The sequence below is a fragment of the Phacochoerus africanus genome, chromosome 1 (assembly GCF_016906955.1).
Source record: "Phacochoerus africanus isolate WHEZ1 chromosome 1, ROS_Pafr_v1, whole genome shotgun sequence".
In the NCBI taxonomy this organism is placed as follows: domain Eukaryota; kingdom Metazoa; phylum Chordata; class Mammalia; order Artiodactyla; family Suidae; genus Phacochoerus; species Phacochoerus africanus.
In genome coordinates, this window is record NC_062544.1 from 155,548,803 (window position 1) to 155,569,679 (window position 20,877).

General features: G+C 37.8%; 1 protein-coding gene across 2 annotated transcripts in view; it reads right to left on the reverse strand.

Moving 5' to 3' along the window:
• Positions 1–4,486: 4,486 nt before the first annotated feature.
• RYK (receptor like tyrosine kinase) overlaps positions 4,487–20,877 on the reverse strand; it is a 98,796-nt gene continuing 82,405 nt past the window's right edge. For both annotated transcript variants that reach the window (XM_047782849.1, XM_047782846.1), the window contains exons 14-15: positions 6,941–7,077; positions 4,487–5,788 (exon numbers count right to left, since the gene is read on the reverse strand). In XM_047782849.1, coding sequence (XP_047638805.1) covers positions 5,677–5,788; positions 6,941–7,077 — 249 coding nt within the window. In that variant the 3' untranslated portion in view covers positions 4,487–5,676. The remainder of the gene's footprint in view (positions 5,789–6,940; positions 7,078–20,877) is intronic.

Consider the following 20,877-nt stretch of genomic DNA (forward strand, 5'->3'; position numbering starts at 1 on the left):
CTAATTGTTCCTGTGACCAAAGAAATAGAAGGGAAAATGGGAGTTTCCATTATGGCTCAGCAGCAACAAACCTGACAAGTACCCATGAGGACATGGGTTTGATCCCTGGGTTAAGGATCCAGCATTGCTGTGAGCTGTGGTATAAGTCACAGATGAGGCTCGGACCTGGCACTGCTGTGGCTGTGGTGCAGGCCAGTAGCCGAAGCTCCAATTCGACCCCTAGCCTGGGAACTTCCCTATGCCCTGGGTGCGGCTCTAAAAAGATCCCCCATACCCCGCAAAAAAAAGGAGGAAAAACGAAGTAAAAACGTGGTGGTAGGGTGGTGATGGGGATGTGCTTAAGCTGGCACTGGAGTGGTATATGGTTTTCCCTACCAATTTGTCTATTTTATGCTTTACTGGTTTATATTGCATAAAACTTAAAGCTTTCAAATTTGAATATAAATATCACATTGTAATAAAACAAGGTATTTTAAATATGAGACAATGAATTAGACAGAATTAGCATTTTAAATTTTTTAAAATTATTTTTGGTGTGCTCATGGTATGTGGAAGTTCCCAGGTCAGGGATCAAACCTGCACCATAGCAGTGACCTGAGCCCCTGCAGCAACAACAGATCCTTAACCCACTGAGCCACTAGGGAAATCCCAGTATTTTTTTTTTTTAAAGACTAACTGCTCTCATTTGCAAATTTAGGTATTTTTACTTACCAATTCATTAACTATTCAGTGCTGCCATGTGTCAAGCACTAATTAAGCAACAGAGATTCAGACCTGAGCAAGACAAAAGTTTTTATCCTCGAGGAATGCATACAGCCAAGTGGTAAAAATAAGCCCCATTCTTAGCTTTGTCAGAATGCAAACCTAGGGAACAATGTTGAAGAGCAACTGTGGAGCCTGGAGGAGCAGGGTGAGGTGTCCGGGGAGTCTCCTGAGTGGCTGGGTAATCTGCAGGGGAGATGGCACAAGTAAAGTAAAGGACCTGTGAAATAATACCATGTGCTCAGGCAGGAAAACGGTGAGCTGGTTGAAGAACCAGGAGGGCAAACAGTAGAGGTGAGTGAGGCTTTGTACCTCTAGGAGTTCTGAATTCTACCCTGAAGGCTCTGGGAAGTGGTTGAAGGGTTTTAAGCAGGGATAGCAGCTCAGTTTAGGAAAGATCACTCTGGCAGAGGCTGGATGGGTGGGTAAGGACCAAGGCCAGTCAAGCAGTTGCAGGGCAGTGGGGCAAAAGATGATGATGGCAACTAGACCATGACGGCTTTAAAGTCCTAAGGAAGTGAACTCACTACAGGCAGCTTTGCACATAATGAAAATGCTTCAAGTACTGTGCACCACTTCCCTTCACCCTTGCATGTTCTCGCAGTAAAAACATGACTTTTACCACAACCAGAGACTGGCGCCTAGACTGGAGAGGGCTTCATGCTCATGGACCAAAGGACAAGAAGGAAGAGTGTTCCACACCCAAAGTGACTTTTCTCCCTCAGCTCAACCGTTCCCATCACCTGTGAAACATTTCCTGGTACTGTATCTTCCTCTGGAAAACAAATATGCCCTGTGTCCCGCCCAATACTTCTTTGATCTTGTCTAATTACTGCTCCCCTTCCCTGCATGGCAAAACTTTCAAGAGTGCTGGCTGCAGCAGGGCTCTCCACTTTCCCACCTACTTTTTACATGTCAACTTGCCCCAGTTCCTACTGCTTCCATCAATAATTCCATAATGCCAAACCCCACACAGGCTTCTTTCTTCATTTTGAAACATCTTCTTCCCTGGGCTTCCGTGACACATCGTTTTCCTGTCTTTGTTAGTGCTCTTTCTAACTACAGTGGTTTCTCATTGGTCTTTGTTATTTCTTCTTCCTTCACTAGACCATTAAAAGTTGGGGTGCTAGGACTCAGTCCCAGGACCTTCTGTCCATCTACACTCTATCCTGAAGCAAGCTGATCCAACACCATGACTTTAAATACAGTCTATATGTTACACGCCTACCTTTATATGTTCAATTAGACCTCCTCCCTGAGCTGTAGATTCTCAGCTATCTACTCAAAATTTCCATTTTGATGACCATCTGGCATCTCAAACATGGCTTATGACAAATTACTCATTCCCCTGCCAAAGCAAAAACCTGTTCCTCCTAGAGTTTTTCCATTTCAGTACATAATTTGGCCAAGATGCCCAAGCCCCAAACCAACTAGTCATTCCTGACCACTCTCTTTCCTTCTTCAGCCCACCCTCCAATAGCCAATGGATCCAGGTCCAATCTGCCCCTTCTAATCTCATGCACAACTCAAATTGGTCCAAAACTGCTGTTTTCTTTCCTAAACTAGGCACTAGTTTCTTATAGTCTCATTACTTTCACCTTTGCCTCTCTACAATCTAACCTTCACAAAAAAGTTGGCATAATTTTTTTACAACGACAAATCAGATCATGTCACTCCCTTATTTAAAACTCCTTGAACAAAATTCCATTGTATTTAGAATAAAATATAAATGTGTCCCACGGCTAACAAGGCCCTCCGTCTGTTCCTGCATCTCCCAGACCTCTTCCCTAACAACGTTCTAGCCACAACGGCTTTTCAGTAGCAGCAGCTGAAGAATGAACAGGGAGGGCCAGCTCTTCCTGTTTTAAGGCTTCTACAGCTGCGGTATGTCCCTCCTGCTTGGATCTTCTCATAGGTGGCTTTTTGTCATTCAGACCCTAGCTCAAATGTCACCTGCCCAGAGAAAACCTACTAAACAAGACATCCATTCTCTCCAATACCACTCTATTTTTTCAATAGCACTTACCAAAATCTTGCTTATGTTCATTATCTCTTCTCCTAACAACAATGTAAGACCCACAGAGTTCCCACCGCGGCTCAGTGGTAACAAACTCGACTAGTATCTATGAGGATGTGGGTTCAATCCCTGGCCTCGCTCAGTGGGTTGGTGATCCAGCACTACCATAAGCTGTGGTATAGGTCATGGAGGCGGCTCAGATCTGGCATTACTGTGATTATGGCATAGGCTGGCGGCTGTAGCTCCGATGTGACCCCTAGCCTGGGAACCTCCATGTGCCCTTTAGGGTGCAGCCCTAAAGGGCAAAAAATTAAAACAACAACAACAACAACAACAACAACAACAACAGTATATAAGACCCAGAAAGGGAGGAACATCATCTGTCTTGTTCCCTGCATATCTTGAGAGTCAGACATACCTGGGCACTCAGCAAATAGAGACTGATCGGCAAAAAGACAAAAACAAACAAACAAAAAAAACAAATAGAGATTGAGTGAATAACCCAATCCTCCTCACTTACAATGGAGGTGTTACATGAGAGGACTGAACATAATAGAGCTCTTGGTCACCAGAGTCAGCTTACATCACATCAGTGCTTTGTTAATTTGCTTCCTTCCGATAAAAATTACATTTTCCACAAAATCTGTTCAGTAATATTTACAAACCACTGGAACCAGACCAGCCATGGTAATCTTTTTTTTTGATCCACAGTGTTTTCCTTTTATTATGTTTCTCAACTGAGTCAAAGGCTTTCCCAGCCTACCCTTGCTCCAGAAACTATAGGACTACCTTCCATTCTTCTCTAAAGCACTTCTTTCCTCTCTTTGCCATTCCCATCCCACTCCAGCATCAGCATCTACTCCATTCCCAAATCTCACAGACATTTTACTCCAACAAACTCCATACATATTCTCAGCCATGGTAATCTTGTAACTGCTCTTTTCATCGAAGTCAATGACTCCCAAGTAGTTTCGCAAGAAAAATCTATTTAGAGTCTTAAACCACTTTCCAAACAAATATACATACATAAAATAAAACAGCTTACAAACAAAGAGATATGGTTAAAAGCACCACATATCCAAGCAAACTGAGAGCACCTTTCACTACGTGCTAATTTGGGATAGAAGCCGACAGCATTTTTTTCTTTGAACTGATCTTGTACACAGAACTCTGGTATCTAAATGCACTAACCTGAACACATAAAAAAATGCACTGAATGTTGGAAGGGATGCTAGAGTTGAACCACTCACCCCATGTGCATTCAATACATAATAAACACTAAGTAAATATTTACTGACTGAATGCCTTCTGAGACTGTAGGTTGTGGACAAAAACATCTGTAACTCACACAGTTCAAAGAGCTTTAAAAAGAGCCAGCCCCTCAGGGGGCCGAGTATTTAACAAAGAACCAGTGTTAATAAATGGCACACAGAAAGATCATGTTCTTGGCCTGCTTGTGGCAGAGCATGAACTGTGTGAGCTATTTTTCCAGATGTGCTACTGATCCATAAAGCTCCTATAAGAACAGCAAAAGCCTCCAGCTGCTACACATTCTCTCCTCCGAACCTGTAAGGATGGGAGCTATAGGCTTAGCTATTTAAGAGGCCCATTCAACACTGCCTTAGGCCGACTGTAGCCAAGGAGAAATGTATACACACCCTGAATCTAATGGCTCTGGATAAAAGTTTCATTGCTGTAATACTTCTGTGTAATAATAATTTCAACTTTTTATTAAAACCTGGAGGCTGAGCAGAGTCAGCTGTATCTGGGTTAGGGCTTGGGAGCCTGAGTGAGACACCTATGAAGTGAAACAGGGATGTCTAGCTGTTGAGTGTTCAAAGACTTATCAGTCACAATCAATCATTCATTATGAGCAATATTTTCAATACTGTAATAATATAAAACAAATTCTTTAATTTTTCAAGTGTTTAAAAAAAAACAATTTTATACTTAAGCCAGCCTTGAAGATAGCACAAAATTGACCAGTTTACATTTTTTACTCACAACAACTCAAGCACCCATTCTGTGCATAGCACTATTCTAGGTGCAATAAAAGCGATTCTTAGTCGTAGAAACAGGATTTCACTTTCTGGAATTCTGTTATCTCCTTTTCCAGAGAGTAAAAATAAATAAAACTACCATTGTTTACTATTGACCTGCCCCAAATCACTTGCGGCTCACAGAAATGCCAGTTTCTGCCAAATTTAGGATACCTCAAAGAACTCAGTCCCTACTTCCCCCCAAATAGGAAAGTAGAACACCTTTTCATTAAAAACAAAAACAAAAAAAAACAAAAAACCACACAATTTTCCACAAAAGCATAGTTTCGGTTTCTAGCAAGTATTTTTCTCTTTCTCCCTCTAGCTTTTCTTTAAGTTTTCTTCCTCCAATACTGCCTTTTCCTGTTCAAGGCAAACTGACATCTTTTTCTATTTTTCTTTTCCTAAGAAAAAGTACTACATCTTGAAGACAAACCATTCCCAAGACTAGTGATAAATATTTTTAAAACTTTAAAGGTGAGTCACCTACATTACCTTGATGAAGTCAAAAAATAAAAAGCAGATGGCACTAAGATAAGCTATTCCAAATATCTGAGTTTAAACAATTTTAAAAACTGTTTATTTATTCTGTAAGAATGTACCCCTAGTCCAAAGTTAACTATGTTTAAAAAATTTTTGGCCAAAAAATTTACAAAAACCTTTTCAGCTTAACTAATAAAAGTGATATCTATAAAATATTCCACATCATTAGGTCTGTCTTAAAAAGTTCAGATTCTAAAAGCGTTCCTAAGGCACGGTGTTCTGGAAGACAAATGTGCTTCCGTTGGTGCTGCATGGTGTATGAAGCATCCGTGACAGGCACCTTCCTCCTGATGCTGCGGGGCTGTGAGTGTAGAGTCAGACATAGGCCCCCAGGGCGGCATGGAACTCTGTGAGACACTGTACCAGCTGCTGGAACTTGGGTCGCTCCTCTGGATCTAAGGCCCAGCAACAAGCCATCACCGCAAATCTGGAGAGTGACAAAAGAGAAAATCTGGCTAGTGTTGATACAGTACTTTTTGGTACCTTTTAGTCAATTTGATACCATTTATGTTTTCTGCCTAAACGTCAGTATGGAAAGGATGACATAGTAAAATTCAATCAATATTACTATCTGTTGGCAGTTCTAAAATGAGAAGCTAAAATGAGTTATCTGGATGTTATGTGTGGATTTCAATTATTTGTGAGAACATGTCAAAATATATCAGCAAATAGAGATTTTTTTTTTGTAACTCTAAAACACAAAGTAATAATCTGTTATCCATACAGTTACCTCTTGAACAATGCAAGGGTTAGAGGCACTGACCTCTTCATAGTTGAAAATCTGCATATAACTTATAGTCAGCCTTCTGTATCCCCAGTTCTCCCACATCTGCAGATTTAACCAGCCATGGACCTTGTAGTACTGTAGCATTTACCACTGAAAAAACCCACACAGTCCAAAGCCGCATTGTTCAGAGGTCAACTGAATGTAAGTTCTGAGAGAAAGAACCTGGAGAAAGAGGAAGCTTTATCTAAGATGTAAGAACCCTGGATCCATAATAAAATCTGTGTGAAAGCTCACCACAGAATAAAACTTAAGGGATTCTGGAACTGAGACCACACTCATCTATGCACTCGATCACCCCTGAACAGCCTCCTGTCCACTCCAGTCTCATTATGTGGGAAGACAACCTATGTGATGAAAGCAGGAAAAGAACTAGCTCACACACTAGACGAGAACATCTTCCTTACATATACAGCAATTGACAGCAGCCGGCTAGGCAAGATGGCAGTGAGAAAGGCTCTTTATAACTAAAGATGTCCTTACGGCTGTATAAATAAGTCAGATCTCACTCACAGAGTAACCAGTGTTTTCTCACTCTGCATATTTGTATATTAGTCTCTTGGATTAAATTAACCACTACAAACATGAAATGCAAAAGTTCTACTGTCAAATGCACTAAAGGGTGAATGAGTCTGCCTGACTTTGTGGTTTCTCTACAAGAGTATAATTCAAGCCCACAGAGGCATTACTCTCAAAAGGGAAACTTCTGGATGAGTGTGGACACCCCTGCTTTTTCTTTTACCCAAACATTGTAGATGAAATGAAACCCATGTCTTCGAACCCAGAAAAACTTACAGTTCATCAGGACAGTTGATTGGCTGGGCTATTCGGTAACCATCTTTCAGGTACGCGGCCATCTCAAACGGGTCGATGTCCACGTAGGGTGTTTGGCCTAGAGTCATGAGCTCCCACAGTGTCACTCCGAAGGCCCACTGAGAAGAAGCATAGCAACACCATGAGGGGATATTTAAAACAGTTTTCAGAGAGCTGCCGCCTGTGATAAGCTATGGACCGAAAAATAACAGATCAACCAACTCTTAAAAGCAAAAAGATATTTACAAAAATACCCAGTTAGAGTCTTTTGCTTGGACAGAAAAGAACATTTTAATGAATGCATCCTTGAATGTGAATATTATATTATTATTTTACATTCTAAGATAATTATAGCTGTTGGAAAGAATTATTTTTATTGTTGATTACAAACTCCACCACCCAAAATTGTTAATTATGTCTAAAATTTTCCTAATATGAAAATGTGTTACTTTAAATACTATAGCTAGTCTGCACAGTTGAGAAATGGAAAATGTAAATTATATAAAACATAATATCATAGACTTTTACTATATTCAAATAATTTAACAGATGAACGTATCCTTGAATTCATAATAAAAATCTTTCTACACAAAAACCAGACAGCCACATGTAAACTGATGAAACTGGAACACACTCTCACACTATGCACAAAAATAAACTCAAAATGGCTTAAAGACTTAAATGTAAGACAAGACACCAAACTCCTAGAAGAGAACATAGGCAAAACATTCTCTGATATCAACCTTACAAATGTTTTCTCAGGTCAGTCTCCCAAAGCAACAGAAATAAAAGCAAAAATAAACCAATGGGACCTAATCAAACTGACAAGCTTTTGCTCAGCAAAGGAAACCATAAAAAACCAAAAAGACAACTTAGAGATTGGGAAAATATAGTTTCAAATGATGCAACTGACAAGGGCTTAATCTCTAAAATATACAAACAAGATATACAACTCAACAGCAAAAAAGCCAACCCAATGGAAAAATGGGCAAAAGACCAGAATGGACATTTCTCCAAAGAAGATACACAGATGGTCAACAAGCACTTGAAAAAATGCTCAACATCACTGATTATTAGAGAAACGCAAATCAAAACCACTATGAGGTATCATCTCATAGCAGTCAGAAAGGTCATTATTAATAAGTACACAAATAACAAAGCTGGAGAAAAGGGAACCCTCTGCACTGTTGGTGGGAATGTAAACTGGTACAACCACTATAGAAAACAGTATGGAGGTACCTTAGAAAACTATACATAGAACTACCATATGACCCAGTAAACACACTCTTGGCCATATATCCAGGCAAAACTTTCCTTAAAAAAGACACATGCACCTGCATGTTCACTGCAGCACTATTCACAATAGCCAAGACATGGAAACAACCTCAATGTCCATTGACAGGTGAATGGATTAAGAAGACGTGGTATATATACACAATGGAATACTACTCAGCCATAAAAAAGAATGACATAATGCCATTTGCAGCAACATGGATGGAGCTAGAGAATCTCATACTGAGTGAAATGAGCCAGAAAGACAAAGACAAATACCATATGATATCACTTATAACTGGAATCTAATATCCAGCACAAATGAACATCTCCTCAGAAAAGAAAATCATGGACTTGGAGAAGAGAGTTGTGGCTGCCAAGAGGGAGGGAGAGGAGTGGGATGTATTGAGAATTTGGGGTTAATGGATGCAAACTATTGCCTTTGGAATGGATAAGCAATGAGATATGCTGTATAGCACTGGGAACTATATCTAGTCATTTATGATGGAGCATGATAATGTGAGAATAAACAATGTATACATGTATGTGTAACTGGGTCATCTGGCTGTACAGTAGAAAATTGACAATACACTGTAAACCAGCTATAACGGAAAAAATAAAAATCATTATAAAAATTTTTTTCCACATAGAAAACTCTGCATCCATATCATTTCACTGGGTGAATTCTAGTAAACTTAAAACAAAAAATTAATACAAATCCATATTAGCTTCCTAATAACAAACTGCCATAATAAACTACCACAAACTAGGTGACTTAATGGTATTTGTCTCATGGATCTGGAGACTCGACGTCTGAAAAGAAGGTGTCGCAGGGCCACACTCCCTCCTTCTTTGCATCTGCTGAGCTGCTGGTGTTTTGCCAACAATCCCCGGTGTTCCTTGGTTTGCAGCTGTACCACGTCAATCTTGGCCTCTGTTTCCACACAACACTCTCCCCTTGCATGCCAGTGTCTCTTCTTAGAGTGAAATTAGTCACATTAGATTAAGGTCTACCTTAAATGATTATGACTTCATCTTAACATTTTATCTGTAATGACCCTGTTTCCAAATAAGGTCACATTTGAGGTATGAGGGTCAGGACTTCAACCTATCTTTTAGGGGAAAACATTTCAAACCTCAGTACAATCCTACACAAACTCACTAAAAAAACAGGGAAGGTACATTTCTCAACTTGTTTTTAGGCCAGCATTATTCCCATACTAAAACCAAAGAAATACTAAGCTTTTTAGAACTTAGTATCTTTTTCATTAATAGTTACCATTAAGGTAGAACAATGCTCATTCTTTAGGTCTGTGCTTTGGGAGGAGAGAAGAGACAGGGATCAGATGGAGATGGATTTTTTTTTTTTTTAATTTCCATAGAGACAAGAGTCTATTGGAATTTCCCTTAAACCAAAAGATTCTATTCTGCCTAAAAATGGAACAAAAATTTCAAATTAATTAAAGTTAAAGGAAGGTGCCTGCTTACATATGAGTATTGCTCACCTTTAAACTTTATATGAACTTTCTAAAAAATCTTTTTTGGTCGTGACCTAAGCTGCAGCTGCAGCAACATTAACCTACTGAGCCAGGTCTGGGATCGAACCTATGTCCCAGCACTCCCAAGATGCCACTGATCCCCTTGTGCCATAGCGGGAACTCCATACTTTATGTGAACTTTTAATAATGATGGCTATTAGTCAATGTAATGCTTAATTTTTTAAATACTATCCAATTTCCACAGGGAAGAAAAAAGAAAAAAAAAAAGAACTGAAACTAGTTGGACAGGTGTTCCCACCCCATCTTTATAAGAAGAGATGGGTCTGTTCTTATTCACTGATAGTGGCAGCAGCTGTGGAGAAAGAATATTCACTTCAAACTAGATTTTGGAGGAGCAAACAATGAACATTGGTAACAAGTGGATATTGGCATTTGATGAGTAACCCCATCCACCAACAAGTGATATTCTAACAACTTCTGACCATAAAAGACTTTTACAGTAATGCTGGTGGAATCTGAGATCCAGGGTGTTCACGGGTACCATAATAGTATGACATACATGAGCTGACTTTTAAAAACCCCTTCTTTCATGTGGTGTTGTCCCCTAAGGAGCCACCTAAGGTTCTCATATTACATACTGCGGCACTAATACACACCAAAAAAGAACAATAAAGCCAAAGGGAACATTGCAGTTTCATTTCCTTAGAAGCCAACAACAAAAAAGTGATTAATTATATGTTGGCTCACCCACTCTTTAAAAAAAATCAAGACCAAGTAGCACTAAGATGATTTGTGGAAAACTTGTTCTCTAAAGTCTTCTGATAACGGAACCATTTAAAATTTAGACAGACTTATTCTATAATTTCCTCTCATTTGACGTCGTTGGAAAGGGGGCAAATAGAAGGTCAGGGTGTTTTTTCCAGAGTTTTATGAAAGACTCTTGTTACATCCATTTAAAGAACATGCAGAGAATAACAATGTTCTCCTATTCATCTTATTCCTCTTTTCCCAACTTGCGTTATTTTATAGCTTCTTAATAGCTGGGATATAAATTGTTTTTCCACTAACAACATATACAGATATGAAAAAGGATATAAATAAAATTCTTCTTTATTCTTTAATGCAATGTTCACTAATGTTGGGACTATTTAGAGATTTCCATTCTGTCACTTCAGGAATTTATAATGTAAGGCTGACCTCAATATATTATATACAATAAGGAAAAAAACCCTGCCCTACTCTAAATGATCTCATCTGGCCACAGTAAAAGCATAATCAAGCATTCTACAGCTAGGCCTTTCTGTTAGTATTAGGAACCTAACATCCCTTTCTTATATACAGAAATGGGTTCAGGTGGCCAAAGTGCAATTAATCTAATCTGGAACAAGCTTTTCAAGCTTGAGTAATAAGAAAAAATCATCTGGGGTGTTTGTTAAAAGTACAGATTCCTCAGCCCCATCCTAGTAATTCTGAGGCTTGGAACTCAGTATTTTTAATAAGTGTCCTAGTTGGGTCTTAAGATCCAGTAAATATAGGAACTAGTCTTAGATGTGTAGCACAAGTGGTCAGAGAGCAAAGACAGTTTTTATTTTTATTTAGTACAGCTGGCATACAATAAACTATGCGATCTGTTCTCATATATGTATACACCTCTGAAACAAAGGCCACAATCAAGATAATGAACATATCCATCGCTTCCAAAATAGCCTTACAGCTCTAACACTTTCCTCCCAGTCCTCCCACCACCACTCCTACTTTATCCCCAAATAACCATTAATCTGCTTTCTGTCACTGACATTAGTTCACATTTTCTAGAATTTTATATAAATGGAATTATTCAAGCTTCTCTCATTCAGAATAAGATTCTGAGAGTCCTCCATGACATAGCATGTGTTGACAGTTCACCCCTTTTCCCTACTGAGAAGTAGTCCTTTGTATGAATATAGTAGTTTATCCATTTCCCTGTGGACGGCCATTTAGACTACTTTTTAAGAAACTGCCAAACTGTTTTCCAAAGTCAATGTACCATATTACATTCCCATCAGCAGTATAAGAGCTAACATTCCTTCTTATCTTTGCAAACACTTCAGTTTTCAATTTCAGCCATAGAAATGGGTGTATAATGGTCTCACTGTGGTTTTAGTCTGCATTTTCCAACAACTAATGATGTTAATCATATTTTCATGTACTTGTTCGCTATCTATATATCTTTACTGGTGAAACGTATGTTCAAGTATTTGGCCCATTTTTATACTGGGTTACTTTTTTTATTACAGGTTTCCCTTGCTATCTGAAAGTAGAACATTCCCAGGAAACCTTTTGTAAACTGAAATGTTGTAAAGCGAAGCAACAATTACTTTAGGATACAACTTAGTAACATATGCACAAAATAAACTAAAATAAATCACAGATGCTAACAAACAGTTCAAAAGCTATGGCAGCTTGATTCAAGATGCTGAGTGTGGCATCCAGGGAAGGAGCATGGCAGGACCAATGCTGCTGCTCAGGGTGAGAGACGCCTCTATAATGGCTGCTGTAAAGCAAATGCTTGAACACTATTTTTACCTTTTTTTTTGTAAAACCAAAAATCCTCTTTGGATTTCTCTTGGTTAGTGAAAACAGGTACTAACATAAGTCTTTTATAAAAGCAAAGTGATATAAAGAGGACTTTTGAAAAGTGGAGAATACCTATACTGAATTTTGAGAGTGCTTTATATATTCCACAAATATATCCTTTATCAGATATATGACTTGCAAATATAATTTCTGAGTGTGCTTTGTCTTCTCATTCTCTTAACACCATTTCAAAGAGCACAAGTTCTAGTTTGTTCTTTCACAGATCGTGATTTGGTGTCTTATCTAAGAAATATTTGCTTAACATAAAGCCCTAATTGTTCTATTGTTCTCTTCTAGAAGTTTTATAGTCTTAGGTTGTGCATTTAGGTCTGTGACTTACATTGAGTTAATTTTTGTATATGGAGCAAGGTATGAATTAAAGTTCATTTTTTTGTAGCTGGAAATCCAGTTGCTCCAGGACTGTTTATTTAAAAGATAATCCTTTCTTCCACTGACTTGCCTTTGCATTTTTGTTGCAAATTAGCTGTCCATCCACATGTGGGTCAAGTTTTAGATACTCTATTCTGCTCCAATGATCTACCTCAGTGCCAACACTACTGTCTGGATTACTGTAATTTGAAATCAGACCTCTAACTTTCTTTTTTCAAAGGTATTTTGGCTCTTCTAGGTTCTCTGCATTTCCATATCAATTATCAACCCTTCAACTTCTACAAAAATAAAATAAAATAAAATAAAATAAAATGCCTGCAAAGATGTTCTTTGGGAATGTGGTGAATGTATAAATCAACTTGGAAAGAACTAAGTTCTTAATATTGACCAACCAACAAGGTATACCACTCCAACAAGGTCTTTAGTTTTTCTCAACAATATTTCATAGTCTTCATCATGTAGGTCTTTCACATTCTGGTCATATTTATTTCTACGAATTTCCTATTTTATCATGCTTTTATGTTTTTAAAGAACTTTAATTTGATTTTTATTAGTATAGAAATACTATAGTATTTAGCATAGAAATACAACTGATTATTATACACTGATCTTGTATCCTGCAATCTTTCTAAATTCGTTTATTAGTTCTAGTAACCATTTTGTATATAACACTGGATTTTCTTCATAGATGGTCCTGTCATCCACAAACAGTTAACTTTTTTTTCTTCTCTTTTAGGGGCCTTATGGAAGTCCCTAGGCTAGGGGTTGGATTAGAACTATAGCTGCCGGCCTACACCACAGCCACAGCAACATGGAATCTGAGCTGTGTCTGTGACCCACACCACAGCTCACAGCAATGTTGAATCCTTAACTCACTGAGTGAGGCCAGAGATCAAACCTGCATCCTCATGGATACTAGTCAGGTTCGTTACCACTGAGCCATAACAGGAACACCAACAGTTAACTTTTTCTTACCCAATATTTTCTTGCCTTTTATTTACTTTTCTTGCCTTTAGTGTACTGGCTAGAACCTTGAGAACAATACTGATGAGAGTGGATGTCCTAGTCTTATTACTGTTATTGAGTAAAAGAATTCAGCCTTTCAGTATTAAGTATGATATTAGCTATAGGGTATTTTTTTCTTTTTTTGGGTTTTTTGTTTTTGGTAGATGCCCTTTATCAGATTGAGATGGTTCTTGTCTATTCCTAGACTGTTGGGAATTTTTATTAGAAATGAATTTTGGGAGTTCTCATTGTGGCTCAGAGGGTTAAGAACCTGACAGTGTCCATGAGGATGCAGGTTCAATCCCTGGTCTTTCTCAGTGGGTTGAGGATCCAGCACTGCCACAAGCTGCAGTGTAGGTCACAGATGCAGCTTGGATCTGGCATTGCTGTGGCTGTGGCTTAGGCCAGCAACTGCAGCTCTGATTCAATCCCTAGCCTTGGAACTGTCATATGCAGCAGGTGTGGCCCTAAAAAGAAAAAAAGAAATGGAAAGAAATGAATTTTGGACTTTTTTCCACTCCACCTACTGAGATGATCATACAGTTTTTCTTTTTTAGTATGTTAGTAAATTGTGGTGCTTGACTTTCAAATGATAAAAGAAGCTTGAATTCTTATATTCTAAAGACTATGTGGTCATAATATTATTTTTAAGTAGATATATTTATAATCCCCAGATATGGGGATTATAAACTTGTTTAGAATTTCTGTATCTGCAGTTTTTTTTTTTTTTTTTTTTGGTCTTTTTGCTATCTCGTGGGCCGCTCTCGCGACATATGGAGGTTCCCGGCTAGGGGTCGAATCGGAGCTATAGCTGCCAGCCTATGCCAGAGCCACAGCAACGCGGGATCCGAGCCACGTCTGCGACCTACACCACAGCTCACGGCAACGCCGGATCGTTAACCCACTGAGCAAGGGCAGGGACCGAACCCGCAACCTCATGGTTCCTAGTCGGATTCGTTAACCACTGTGCCACGACGGGAACTCCGTGTATCTGCAGTTTTGTCAGGTGGTGGTTTAAGGTAATGCTGTCCTCATTGAATGTGTTAGAAAATATTCTCTCCCAAGTTTCTGAGAGATTGTAATATAATTTGTATTATTTCTTCCTTAAATGTTTGAAGGTATTCAAACCAGTTCTCTAGGGTTCGCTGTAGATACAGTTTTCTTTTGGGGCTGATTTTTAAATACATATAGGACTATTCAGATTATGTACTTCTTGGATGAGCTTTGAAAATTCTTATCCTCCACAGTGTCCACTTCACCTAAGGGTCTGAATTTACTGGGGAAAAGTTGTTAATAATATTCTCTTGGTGTTTAATACCTGTAAGAATCTTTAATATCATTTTGGTCATTCATTATACTGTTAATTTCTGAGTTCCTTTCTCCTGATTAGTCTGGCAAAAGATTTATCATTAATGATACTCTCAGAGTTTAGCACTGGTTTCACTGACTTTTGATCTCTATTTTTTTTTGTGTATCTTATTTCGTTGACTTCCATCTAATCTTTATTATTTCATCTACTTGCTTGGGATTTAATTTGCTCTTGTTCTAGTCCCTGAAGGTGAAAACTAAGACACTAACTTGAGACTTTCCTTCTTTTTTAATATTAATGTTTAATATTAATGCTGTTCCCCTGAACAGCATTCCCCAAATTTTGAAATGTTTTTATTTCCATTCAATTCTAAGCATTTTGTAATTTCTCTTTTGATTACTTCCTGGACACATGGGTTATTTGAAAGTGTATTATTTAGTTTATAAATATTTGAGGATTTTCTAGATTCCTATTTTTGATTTCTAATTTAATTCCACTGTGTTCACAAACCCTATTTTGTATGAATTAAATACTTTTTATTTAGCAATTTGATCATGCCCCAAAATATGGTCTATTTTAGTAAATATTCCATGTGAACCTGAAAATATACATTTCTGCTGTTGTTAGATGCAGTGTTCCACAACTGTTAATTAAATCAAGTTGGTTGATACTGTCATTCAAATCTATATAGCCTTACTGATTTTCTATATCAATTACTATGAAAGGGACACTGAAATATGTTCAATTATCTTTTTAAAGGATTTGAGTGATAAGAAAAAAACTGTATATATTTACCCATGCAGTTACCATTTTTTCTGGTACACTTTGTTCCTTTGTATAGATCCATGGCATTAATGGTTTCTAAAGGACTTCCTTTAACATTTCTTATAGTGTGTGTCTGCTGGTGATGAATTCTTTCAGCTTTTGTATTTCTCAAAAAGCCTTTATTTCCTCTTTATTTTCTGAAAGATATTTTAGCTGGGTATAAAATTCTACATAAGTTTTTCCTTACAGTAAATACGTTGCTTTATTGTCTTTTCCCTTTCATTGCTTTCAATGAGAAAATTTCTTGGTTCTTCTTATGTTAACATTTTTTTCTGGTTGTTTCTATCACTAGTTTTGAGCAATTTGACTATATTATAATGTGTTATGCATTAGTTTCTTCATGCTTCTTGTGTTTGGGGTTTGTTGAGTTCTTAGATCCATGGGTTTACAGTTTTAACCAAATCTGGAAACATTTCGGTTGTTATTTCTTCATTAGTCTTCTGTCCCACTCTAACCACCCTGCTCCCAGCCTCAACACCACACCTTTGGGGGCCCCAATTATACATTGTATTCAGCAACCTGAGGTTGCCCCACAGGTCATTAAGAGATCTTTCTTCAAGAGTTTTCTGTACCTTCTCTGTCCTATCTCATGCCTTACTCCCATCTCAGACAAGACTATACCTTTACTTGGGCTTCTGAGCCCATTCACCCATCATCTCTTTGACTTCTCCTCCAACAATCACATGTCAAATCTCTTTCTCCCTATTGCTTCCCTGGTCTAAAAGCCCAAACAAACAAATCCAATAAAATAAAACACAAAAATAGCACAAACTTCTCTTGATCCTGCCATCTAATCAAACTACAATCTTTTCACTCCTTCTCATAGCTTAACTTCTCCAAAGTGTAACTTACCTATTGTCTCCACTTTCTCACCTCCCATAGAGCCCTCAAGTGCATCCATCTTTAATGATTTACTAAACCTCCTTGTTGTGAAAAGGCCCCAATGATTTCTTCCTCCTTTCTGACCACTACAGTTATGTTTATAGACTAGAATCTCCTTAAAACTATTTCCTTTCTTGGTTTCTAAGAGATAGCTTCTCTGAATTCTCCTCTTACCTTTTTCTTTTCATTGTTCATCTTTCCTTTTTCACTGATGAAAAATTAATATTCCCTATATTCTTCTCTTGGCTTTTTTCTCTCTTTATATTGACTACCTCTGGGATCAACAAACTCTCTTGCTTATTCAATCACCACTTTTATGAAGGTGATGTCCAATTTCTAATATCCCGTTTCTAGTCTATGTTTTTCTAGAATCCCCAATCATCTACATTCTACCCATCAGTATCTTGAACTCAACATGCTCCAAGTTGAATCAATCACGGTTTCTCCCCAAACCAGATATTCCACCTGTTGTCCTCAATCGTGCTACATTTTCACAGTGCAAAGACTGCACTTAATTCTTCAGAAACATGGGCCCTGGGTAGAAAAGCAGTTGATATCTATGCAATATATCTAATAGTTAAGAGGGAGACCTCAGGCCACAAAGGTCAAATAAATCATTTACTCATAAATAACTTATAGTCAAGAGAACAGATGAGATCTCTGAATTAAGTCTATGGGATTGAGACAAGGAAAAATGTGAAGATTCAGCATGGAAATAGAAGAAGAGCACAGTATAAGACTATTCAGGATTCTTTCACACAGTCAAGTACACAGCTTTCGAAGGATAAGATTTAACACTGCTGACTGTGAATAATCTTAAAATACCTAGAAGGTATGTGTGCATGCACACACACACACACACACAAACCAACTTAAATTCTATTAACTATAGAACACCTGCTAAAGGAAAATAATTAAGGCAGAGGTCCCCATTGTGCATTCTAGGGATAATGACTTGTGCATGAAGATATAAGGCAGCATGTGATAGGTGCCATTAAGTAGATACAAAATTCTCTGAGGATGCAAAGAAGATCAAATCAAATGGCATTAAGTACCTGGTGAGCATGGACTGAGCAGGAATTCCAGATTAGGTGAAATGCAAAACATAAGGAAATGTACAGTAGAAAATATGATAAATGATGACAAAAAGGGAAGATAAGGTAAAGAACAGAAAGCTATGAAAATCAAGGGGAAGGAGTTTGGATCTCTCCTTACCAACTCCTTTAATTAACAGTTCACTCTGAAGATCAAAATATCATGGAAGAACATTCCTAGCACTGGAAGCATGCATTCACTTAATTTTCACTAACATTAAACAATTTTCACAACTTTCCAAAACTGATGCCAAGCTGTACACAGGTACAGGTTTTATTACTATATACTCCTTCCTAAATACCCGATTTCTGAAGCTTCAGTATTCTATGATTTTAATTTTCCAGACATACATTTTCCAGGACTTTCCAATAACCACAGCTGAAATATATATCTATCTATAGAATTATGCTACTTTAAAAAAGTATTGTTGGATATGTGGTGGTGGGCCAGGCCCCCACACATAGAGTGGAGGTGGGGGCCAGGATCTAATTAATAAATTTAGGAGTTCCCCTCGTGGCTCAGTGGAAGTGAATTTGACTAGTATCCGTGAGGACGCAGGTTCGATCCTTGGCCTCGCTCAGTGGGTTCAGGACCGCCGTTGCTGTGAGCTGTGGTATAGACTGGCGGTTACAGCTCTGATTTGACCCCTGGCCTGGGAACCTCCATATGCCCGAAAAAGCAATAATTATCTAATTAAATAAATTTATACAAGTGACCTTTTTAAAGGGGTCTTTTTAGCAATTCTTCAATGTAAACTATTACCTCAAAATCTTAATAATCCTCTCTATCACTGGGGCAAATATTTCTCTATTCCAGCTAAACTAACACACCCATAAGCTCCCGTTGTGACTTAGCAGTAATGATCCCGACTACTAACCATGAGGATGAGGGTTCCATCCCTGGCCTCACTCAATGGGTTAAGGGTCCGGCATTGACATGAGCTGTGGTGTAGGTCACGGACATGGCCCTGATCCTACAATGCTTTGGCTGTGGCCTAGGCTGGCAGCTGGCAGCTGGCAGCTCTGATTTGACCCCTAGCCTGGGAATGTTGGTATGCCACACAGGTGGCCCTAAAAAAATAAAGAAATAGACTAATGCACCTAGGTATACTATATATAAAATGCAATGAGTGCATCGGGTATAGATTTAGCACATGCAGCTAACTCATCTTCAAAAACAAGCCATCTTTAGGCACTGAGTGTTATAAATGACTACAATGAGACCAATTCTGCTATGAATCTGTCCTAGGATCTAACATTGGATGCTTACCAGGCCATCACACATATCTGCTATATGTGGTACTTTCCTCCCACTGTACCAGATGCTTAAGGACACTGCTCCATCAGGACACTGGGGCTATTTGAAGGTGAAATTAAACAGAATGATAACGATAAGGCAAGAAAGGAAAAGAGAGAGATGTTTCCATATCTCTTGAGGAAAATATCTATTTTTAAGAAGGAAAGCCAAATACAGAAAATACATCGAGGGTAGTAACTATTTCATCACAAGACAGCAACTAGTCACTCTGAAAACATATTAACTGTTATAAATCGATTTATTCCTCATTCCCAGGAAATATTAAAACTATTTCATAAGACTAAATAATATTTTCTTAATGTTAATGATATTAAACTTTAAATCTTTATTTCCTAAACTAATGTCTGAATTAACTTTCCACTTCTCCAGCTTTTTCCTAACATCTTGTAATCGATTCTTCTTAATATGAATTTAATATTTAAGTAATAAATCTAAGATTGCTGATGTATAAAATCTGCAACCATAATGGAAACAAAATATATATTGGGAATCTTAAGCACTGTTCTAAAATTAATAATGAAGAAATATTAAAATAGAAAGTTTTCTGTCCTTTTAAAAATAGTAAGAATTCTCTGAAAACTGTAGTTCTCCCTTTGATACCACAGTAGTTCAGAAGACTACTCTTCATTGGCATATTATGAATGTGAGTTTCTCCTACTCAAGTCTGTTTAGGGTTGTGGCGGTGACCTTCATGGCACTGTGCAAACAGAAGTAGTAAGAAGCACTCTGCTACAGAGTATCTGGGCAACTTTACACATTTTCCTCCTTCTAGAGATATTCTCTAATGTTCACAGAAGAAATTATGTCAAGGAAGATATCTTCATATGCTCTGCACCCTAAAAACTATTCAAATACTTTAGGGATTCCTGTTGTGGCTCAGAGGAAACAAATTCAACTAGTATCTGTGAAGATGCAGGTTCGACACCTGGCCTTACTCAGTGGGTTAAGCATCCGTCCGGCATTGCTGTGAGCTGTGGTGTAGGTCACAGACGTGGCTTGGATCTGGTGTTGCTGTGGCTGTGGTAGTAGGCTGGCAGCCATGGCTCCAATTTGACCCCTAGCCTGTTCAGCTCAAAAAGCAAAAAATAAAAACTAAAAATAAAATAAAATACTTTAACGGACCTCTTTATTGCCATAAACTATACTGATAAGATTAGCATGCAAATCATTTCCTTGACTTGTTTTTCTCAAGAAAATGCTTTCTAAACACAATGTAATACTGTAAATACAAGAAAACCAAGAAAGAAACTCTTAATTGTGTATTCCTAATTGCATTTAGTCACTGAATAGAAGGTAACCTCTTAACAGCAGAATTATGTCAGCTACGGTAATTAGTGAAATAATTCAGAGAAGACATAAATCAAGAAATCTATTTTCAAATAAAGGAAAAGTCACCAAAAAAAAAAAAATCCATGGCAGAACCATATCTGATGAAAACAGAATAAAAACAATATCCAGAAATTCTTAAGAATGCCTATGATGATGTCATATCTTGGAATAATATTAGGGATTTAAAACTAGTCATATCTAGCTGTGCCTATTCCCCAAGCTCAATAGTTATAAGCTGACACTAACATTATAAGCATCTTGACATCGTAAAATATTCAATCTTCCAATAAAAACTGTGAAAACACAACCTACATATACAATGTATTATTTTTAAGATGGAAAACATTAACGTATTTCCAAATAAATCAAATAGAATTTGT